This window comes from Oncorhynchus nerka, unplaced genomic scaffold (genome assembly GCF_034236695.1).
Source record: "Oncorhynchus nerka isolate Pitt River unplaced genomic scaffold, Oner_Uvic_2.0 unplaced_scaffold_1895, whole genome shotgun sequence".
In the NCBI taxonomy this organism is placed as follows: domain Eukaryota; kingdom Metazoa; phylum Chordata; class Actinopteri; order Salmoniformes; family Salmonidae; genus Oncorhynchus; species Oncorhynchus nerka.
This window is the reverse complement of record NW_027039430.1, coordinates 1-9143: the sequence shown is the minus strand read 5'-3', so window position 1 is coordinate 9143 and position 9143 is coordinate 1. Positions and strand designations below refer to the sequence as shown.

The window sequence follows — 9143 nt, the reverse complement described above, 5'->3', positions numbered from 1 at the left end:
CCCTTTGGAAGTGGCCATGGCTGTTATGCAGGTGAGTGAGGACCCAAAAGCGGTTTAACAGAAACAGAGTCCTTTAATGTCAAAACACAGGAAGACATAGATCCTCTTCAGATGTATTGAATGGCAAAATAGACAACCCGCAGAGAGGGCGACAAATAAATCATAAAGTCCTTCTGATATTACAGAAGAGTCCCTTCTTAGCAGCAGAGGAGAATAGCAGGGTTAGCGGCGACAGACTGCTGGTCTCTCTGGGTAGGCGCGGGTTGTAGAGGACAGAGGTACCTGATCACACGTAGCATCAGAAGAACAGGCAGATTCCGACAGGACGAGACAAGGGTGAAGCAAACGAGACGATAGTTTGGTTCTGGCATGAGAAACTCAAACGAGAATCTGACAAAGACAGAAGCAGGAACAGAGAGAGAAATAGAGAACTAATCAGAGGGAAAAAAGGGAACAGGTGGGAAAAGGGTGAACGAGGTAGTTAGAGAAGATGAGGAACAGCTGGGGGAAGGAAAGGAAGAGAAGGTAACCTAATACGACCAGCAGGGGGAAACGGAGTGAAGAGAAAGAACAGGAACAAGACATAACATGACAATACATGACAATGGCAGCAGCCATTCACTAGCCCTCAGCGATTCACAGACCGCTGTCCTACAAGAGAGGATGAAACTATTAGCTTTGGAGGAAATTGAGCGTCAGATTGAGGAGGAACGACAGGCTGACGAACGATGTCACCAATTGGATGTGCAGGCCCGTAGAGCTCTACAGGAAAGGGAATTCATTGCCAAGGACCTGGCACAGCAGCGACGGCACCGTCAAGCCAGAAGGGAATTAGAGGAGGCACGGATGGTCTCATCCTTCCTGGAGAGGAACGAACAGGGAGTTGACCTGACCACCCCTCCACATGGACCTGAACTGTCTGCCTTTCTTTCCCAATCTGACCCTCTGGTACAGCATGGCACACAGTCCCCGGACGCTCCGGGGTCAACAGCCAACACGGAACACGGGAGACAGGTCGCTCCGCCAACGCCCTCTATGCCAGTAACACAAGTTAGCATTCCTCCATCTGGACAAAGCATCACTCCTTCGACCTTTCCGCCAATTACCAACCAAGGTAAATCGTTCCTTTCGTCCAGGGCCAGGCCAGTCCTCAAACAACAGGTCGGAGGGCTCTCGCCCAATTCCGGCTGCCACAAATGGAGGGTCTGGGACAGTAGGGGACAGGCCCAATGAGGCCACAGTGGGCTCATCAGAAGTCCCGGGTTTATCCTTCACGCAATCAGAAGAGGGAGCCAACATTATGAAACTTCTAGTAGCCTCAGCCTATGGAATTCCCAGACCCAAACTGCCATACTTTGAAAATGGAAAGGAGAGTGAATTTGTCCTTTTGGAAATGGCATTGGAGAGCCTACTGGGTATTCACAGTCATCTGTCAGAACGCTACAAATACCAAGTACTAATGGATCATTTGCGGTTTCCCAGTGCATACAGGCTGGCCCAATCCTTTATGCACTCCGCAACACCATACACTGCAGCTCTCCAGGCCCTGAAGGCGAGATATGGTGAGCCACGTCAGCTGGTCCAGAATGAACTAAACAACATCCTGAACACGTCTCCAATTAAAATGGGAGACCATGCTGCCTTCAAGAATTCTCCCTGGCTGTCCAATCCCTGACCTCGATGCTCCAATCCGTTGAAGGAGAAGACGGGAATGAGCTTAAATGTGGCTCCCACGTGGACAGGCTTCTTAGCAAACTTCCAGTGTACCTCAGAGACAGTTTCATTGAACATTGTTTGAATAAGGGCATCCTGAAAGAGGGCTCGAGAAGCACCTATGCTCTCAGAGACCTGGCCGCATGGTTGGAGGTGAAGGCAAAGGCGAAGAGCATCGCTCACCAGGCCACAATCTCAGCCATAGCCGCCGGGGAAGGAAGGAGTTTGAACGCCAGGAGGGACAGAAAAGGCCAAATCCCACTACCATGTACTTAAATAGTGAGGCCGGGGAGGAACCTGGGAAGAAGACCCCTCTCAAGAACATCAAATTCCAGCCTTACTGCCCATATTGCAATAGTAAGGGGCACTTCCTTGGCTCATGCCCCAGAGTAAAAAAGCTCACTCAAACTCAATTGAAGGCCTGGATCACTTCAGGCGAGCGATGCTACAAGTGTGCCCGTAGCCATAAGGTGGAGACCTGCACATTGAGGAAACCCTGCAACCGCTGTAAAGAAATCCATCTCACCGTGTTGCATGATCTAATTCCCCAAGCAAAGAAGGAGCAGAGTATGCTCATGGTAGGAGCTGCAAAGGAGCTGTATCTCGACCAGCAGAACCGGTCTCCAAGGGTCATGTTGAAGGTGGTCAAGGTCACTCTGCAAAGTGAAGGGAGAAGCATAGATACATTCGCCGTTCTAGATGATGGGTCAGAAAGAACAATCATTCTCACAGCGGCCACCCGTCAGCTTAACCTGGAAGGGACCCCCGAGACCCTTAATCTCAGAACGGTGCAACATGATGTTATCCAAATGAAAGGCTCTGCTGTAACCTTTAGCATTTCACCTTCAGGAAACAGGGACGTGGCCTATAACATCACCAATGCCTTCACGGCAGATGGCTTGAATCTCGCAGAGCACTCCTGCCACGGTAAGTGTTCTACAGAAACAATATCCTCATCTACGAGGATTGCCTCTTCCTAACCTGGCCAGAGTAGCGCCACTTATCCTGATTGGGTCAGACCACCCACATCTCGTCACCCCGACTGAGCCCATACGAGCTGGACCAGAAGGAGGTCCATACATCCTTGGGTTGGGCTGTGCAAGGTCCATCCCATCTACTTCTCTCCACCCAAGCTGTACAGTCACAGCAAGTCCTCTTCACCAGAAGCAATCCAGAAGCAGCCACTGACCTCCTTCGAATGTTGAGATGCTCTGGAAGATGGACACCTTCTCCAACCAGAAGATACAGGAGGTCACTCGCTCGAAACATGACTCCTATGCATTAGACCTCCTGGAGAAGAGCACCACCACCACTGAAATGGATGGCGTTCGCAGGTATGCAACCCCACTGCTACGGGTGCCCAACCATCCTCCTCTGGCAACCACGACACGGGCTGTACTCCCACTACTGCGTGGAACGGAGCGACGCCTGGTGAAGAATCCTGAGCTTGCAGAAGTTCATAACCGAGAGATTCATAACCTTGTGAAGGCAGGCTACGTCACTGAAGTGACAGCTCATGAAGAGGGAAACGCACTCCGTGAATCCTGGTATCTCCCTCACCATGTTATCCAGCAACATGGTGGGAAGTATAGACTTGTCTTCAACTGTTCATTCCAAGCAGCTGGTCAAAGCCTGAATGACTGTCTACTCCCGGACCAACCTTAGGTCCTTCCTTGCTCGGTGTCCTTCTCCGGTTCCGGCAGCACTCTACAGCCACCAGTGGAGACATCAAAGCCATGTTTCATCAGATTCGTTTACTGCCTTCCGACACCACACTGCTCCGGTTCATATGGCGAGATATGGAACGAGATGCAGAGCCCACAATCTATGAATGGCAGGTACTCCCATTTGGCACCACCTGCAGTCCTTGCTGTGCCATATACGCTCTGCAGAGACACGCACGGGAGCATCCAGACTGTGACCCAGAAGTATTGGATTCAGTGGAAAATGCCTTCTATGTGGATAACTGCTTACAGAGCATCCCATCCACGGCTGAAGCGAAATCACTCCTTGATAAAGTACGGAATCTCCTGTCCAAAGGGGGATTTGAGGTCCGACAGTGGGCTAGTAACAGAGCGGAGGTTATCCAGCACCTCCCGCCACAAGCTAGGTCCAGTAGCAGTGAACTATGGCTAACGCAGTCTGGTGCTAACCCAGAAGAGCCCACTCTAGGACTGAGGTGGAGCTGCATACCGGATACCCTGGGGTATAAGCACCGCTCATCCCCGAGTAAAGAAACCCCCACTCTGCGCACCATCTATCGGACCCTGGCCAGTCAATACGATCCCCTTGGGTATATCCTGCCATACACAACACGGGCCAAAGTCTTAGTCCAGGACCTGTGGCAGACCAAGAGGGACTGGGATGAACCAATCCACCCGGCTGACCTAGTGGAACGATGGATCTGTTGGGAAACTGAGTTAACGGAGCTCTCTGATGTCCAAATGCCAAGATGTTATGTACCATCCTGTGCTGACCAACTGGGATCATGCCTGGAACTGCATGTGTTCTGTGACGCTTCGGAGCGAGCTTATGGGGCTGTTTCCTATCTTAGAGTGGAGGATAAGGCAGGCCACACCCATGTCTCCTTTGTCATGGCCAGGTCCAGGGTCGCACCCAAGAAGCAGTTGTCAATGCCTAGGCTGGAACTCAGTGCTGCCCTTTCCGGAGCCCAGTTGGCCTCTACCTTGCGAGCCGAGCTCACCTTGCCAATCCAAAGGGTCATCTACTGGAGTGATTCGACCACTGTATTGACCTGGCTCAAGTCGGAGTCCTGCAGGTATAAGGTGTTCGTCGGAACTCGCATTGCGGAAATCCAAGACCTAACAGAAGTCCAGGACTGGAGGTATGTTGATAGCATAAACAATCCTGCTGATGACGTTACTAGAGGTAAAACCCTTAAGGAATTGGCTAAACCCCATCGCTGGAGCTTGGGAACACCATTCTTGTCCCAACCAGAGAAAGAGTGGCCGACAGCCCCCAGGCGTGCGCCCCTCCGCAACCAACTGAAGCTCATGAGTTAAGAAAGTCCGCCCAATGCTACAGCATTTCTACGGAACCAACAACGGCTCTCCCTGACCTAACACAATCCCAAACACTGCCGGATCTGATCACCGCCACAAACCAGACCTCAGATGGGGTGGCTTCTATACCTACCTCCCTCGCGGCAGAGACACTACTCCTCCAGCAAGCACAAGCAGTTAGCTTCCCTGAGGAGTTAAAAGCTCTGAAAGCCGGTAGGGAAGTGGCTAAGGACAGCAGTCTTCTCTCTTGCCCCAGAATATGATCCAATCCTTGGAGTGATCAGAGTCGGAGGGAGGCTGCGCCAAGCAGAGGTTTTGGACCCAGATGCTATCCACCCAATTATCCTTGACTCCAGACACCCTCTTATACCAGGCTCCTCATCAAGAGTTATGATGAGCGGCTTCTCCACCCAGGTCCAGAGAGGGTCTATGGGGAGATGAGGCGGAAGTACTGGATAATTGGAGGACGAGGAGTCATTCGTAAGCACCAATATGCCTGCGTAGAATGTCAGAGATGGCGGGCCGGAGCTACGGTGCCCAAAATGGCAGATTTACCCCCTTCTCGCTTGCGCTTCCTTAAACCACCCTTCTGGTCAACAGGAGTAGATTGCTTTGGCCCCTTGATGATCAAGTTAGGTCGTCGTGTGGAAAAGCGCTGGGGCATTCTATTCAAGTGTTTGACAACCAGATGTGTCCACCTGGACCTACTGGAGAGTTTGGATACTGAAGCCTTCCTCATGGCCCTACGGCGGTTTATCTCCCGACGGGGGAAACCCTACGAGATCCTGGCTGACAGAGGTACGAACTTCAAGGCAGGAGAAGCCAGGTTGGAGGAAGCCTTCCAAGCCATGGAACCCAGCCTCCAGGATCAGCTGATGGACCAACAAATCTCATTTAAATTTAACCCTCCAGGCGCTCCTCATTTTGGAGGAACATGGGAGCGAGAGATCAAATCTGTAAAACGGCCTTACGAGTCGTCCTGGGGGACCAAACTGTCACTGAAACTGTCTTGAGGACCGTCCTGATAGAGGTGGAAGGGATGCTGAACTCCAAACCCTTGGGATATCTCTCTGCAGACATCGCTGACCCGATCCGGTTACACCGAATATGCTCTTGATGGGACGCCGAGATGCGTCACTTCCTCAAGCCATGTATGCTGATACCAACCTCGTAGGCAGACGCCGGTGGCGACACAGCCAAATCTTAGCTGACCATTTTTGGGCCCGATTCATTCGGGATTACCTACCAAGTCTACAGCACAGAGGGAAATGGCGGAGAGAAATGGCCAGCCTGGAAACTGGCCAAGTAGTAATGATGGTGGACCCTCAGCTGCCTCGAGCCTCCTGGCCGGTGGGCCGTATAACTAAGACCATGCCTGGGATCGATGGTTGTGTTAGATCAGTGGAGATCCAGGTGAAGAACCGGACATATATCCGGCCAGTTGCCCGACTGATTCCTCTCCCTGAGATGACAGAGGACGGGGAGCAATGAGCCTTTTTTGAGGAGTGTGGAATTTAACAAATTTCCGGGGTGGCTGTAGAAAAGGCCCATGGAGTTGGTGGAATAATCCTTTAATTCATTGCCATTTACTCAGCTGGGCCAGGGGCGCTTTAATTAGGTCAGGTGGAAATGTCCGACAGATCTCAACTCCATAAAAGGAGGAAATTGCCATCGTCTGATCTCGCTGCTTTCTCTTCCTTAACTCCATCTCATCCAGAAGTTCTGTGCGTCCATGAATCCACACTACTCAGTAAATATACCACTTTATGGTTAAAGGAATTCCTGCCTCAGTCTCATCCATTCCTCGGTCACCTGACACACCTGTTCACCTTCACTGTCAGTCATCCTACCTGTCCAGCTACCCACACAGATTCCACTAATCTTTCAGGCAGGTTGAGGTGGCCAGGGTCATTGTAGTGAAAAATATGTTGTATGCAGAGGAAGTGAAGAAGGTAGTGGAGGTGGATCAAGGGTGAGGGATTCTGAGAGTATCCCTGTGAATAGTAGATATTTGCCAGAACAGAGGGATAGGCCAATGAGTGATATATGTTTCAATGAGGTTGGCTTAGCATTCATAGCCATTGTTATCTGCTGTACTGCAGAGATGACACGTAAGTCATAGAAAATAGATGTTGTGGTGGCAGCTGCAGAGAAGTACTTGGGGGTATGAGATTAGATTTCAGAAGAGTTACAGGGTGTGTTGAGTTGTAGTGTCCCGTCCTCTCGGGTCGTTGGCCTGGGGTAGGATAAGACAGGGTTAAAGTAGTGGAATAAGGTGATGGGTTTTAATGAGTGTAGGGTTAGTTAGAAGGGTCATTAAATATATATATATATTTATTTTTTCACATTTCCCCTTTCCAATTTTTTCACAAAGGTAATGGATTCATACTATAGTTCAGTAGAGGGCGATAATGCAACATATTGGATACCAACCGTCTTTAAACCTCACAGAAGCAGAAGAAGAAGAATACACCTGTTCTTTTGTGATTGCTGCCCTGCCCACTATTTAACTGGAAGGAGAGCTATTCCACACAATTGTTTATGCTTTTTCTCTGGTTGTTTTTTTTTCCCAAGTCTTGGGGACAATTGTTGATGCAACATGGTTTGGTTTCTGATTCTCATCCGGTTTGTCCAAGGTAGGACCAGTCATTTTGGTTATGTGACATCCTGCGCTTGAGTGTTTTCCATTTGAGGTAGGCCAGGCCGGCCCCACTGCGGACGACAATTGGTTCACCATGTTATTATCTAACATGTATTATGTTCCCCTTGTGTATTTCAGTGGGCAGTGTTCCCATCACCAATTTCACAAATGCTACTACTTCAAATGCTACTTTCCCTGCCACAGGTAGGCAGGCCTGCATTTGGGACCAGTCATTTTGTTAGATGACAGGCTGAAAGCTAGGCCTGTTTTCCATGTATATTTAATGTAGGCCAGCCTCACTGCAAAACTGTTCTGTTCCACTTTATAATATTTTCTTTCTGAATTTCAGTGGACAATTCTACAAACCCCATCAACAATTCTACAAATGGGACTTTCACTGCCACAAGTAGGCCTCTACTGTGATTCTAAAGTCAATCTCTTGGGCTGATGGGGCATAAAGAAACGACTAAATCTGTCTTCAAGTTTATGGCTTGTCTATCAATAAACATAATGATATTACAAAATAAGTTTGTTCACAATTTCTTTTAGGTTCTACTGCCTCAATGGGGACACGCCACAGACGAAATGATTGGCTTAAAACGCCTGAAACCAGAGAAGGTAACGCATTCATTAGATGAAGCGCACAATCCTGGACCTCTACCATGAGGTCTGGACTTTAATGGCACTGGAGGTAGTGACTTGTAACTAGTACATGTCAGTGTTGTTTCAGACCATCTCTCTCTGTTACAGAGGACTTACAGTTCGACCTTGCTATCATGGAGGGAGACATTCTGGTTTCGGTGAGTCTGTTATCCCTGCTTTCTGTCCTGTTACTGCATCTTTTAGACTGATGAATCTAATTGATTCCACCTTCTGATATACACAGCCTGAAGCTAATGACTCCAAAATCATTCAAGCCAGATTGTTGAACAGAATTACATTTGAACGTGCTCTACCGGTTGTCCATGGTGTTGGTCCTTCAGATGGTCGCAATTTGAGCCAATATATCCACAGGAAAATATACAATGCATGCATAATAACCTAAGTGATAGAAATTTCAACTTCAGTACCGTCACTCTAAAAGTTGTGTTAACAGTACTTTCCTGTGGATATTTTTAACCATCCGTGGTGTTGATCCTTCAGACCACCAGTAGAGTAAGTTTCAATGTTATTGTATTTAACATTCTGTCTTGTAAAGAAACCTTTAGTGATTTTGCAGTCATTAATTTCAGTCTGTGTATACCAGAAGCTGGTACAGTACCTTGACTTATTTCACATTTTGTTGTTACAGCCTGAATTCAAAATGGATTAAATACAAATTCTAACCCATCTACACAAAATACCCCATAATGACAGTGAAAATGTTTTAGAAATGTTTGCTAGTTTATTGAAAATGAAATGCAGAAATATCTCAACTAGTTGCATCCCAGAGTCGATACTTTGTAGAAGCACCTTTGGCAGCGATTACACCTGTGAGTCTCTCTGGGTAAGTCTAAGAGCTTTCCACATCTGGATTGTGTAACTTCTCAATCTAATCAAAATGATTCAAGCTGTCAAATTGGTTGTTGATCACTACTAAACAACCATGTTCAGGTCCTGCAGTAGATTTGTTAAAACTTTAAACTTGGCCACTCGGGAACATTCTGTCTTGGTAAGAAACTCCAGTGCAGATTTGCCCTTGTTTTAGGTTATTGTCCTGCAGAAAAGTGAATTATGCTCCCAGTGTCTGGTAGAAAGCAGACTAAACCAGGATTTCCTCTAGGATC

At 48.4% G+C, this 9143-nt stretch overlaps 1 protein-coding gene across 1 annotated transcript; it reads left to right on the top strand.

Moving 5' to 3' along the window:
* Positions 1–2931: 2931 nt before the first annotated feature.
* Positions 2932–4736, top strand: LOC135567643 (uncharacterized). The gene is made up of 2 exons (XM_065014946.1): positions 2932–3219; positions 3417–4736. Exons 1-2 carry the CDS (start codon positions 2932–2934, stop codon positions 4734–4736), a joined length of 1608 nt encoding a protein of 535 aa, XP_064871018.1.
* Positions 4737–9143: the final 4407 nt, after the last annotated feature.

What these genes read in the sequence shown, in the direction of transcription:
- LOC135567643 (XM_065014946.1), top strand. Translation starts at nt 2,932, where the DNA reads ATGGACACCTTCTCCAACCAGAAGATACAGGAGGTCACTCGCTCGAAA. An exon ending in AGGCAGGCTACGTCACTGAA is followed by an intron (nt 3,220 to 3,416) that starts GTGACAGCTCAT and finishes CGGTTCCGGCAG; the next exon opens with CACTCTACAGCCACCAGTGG.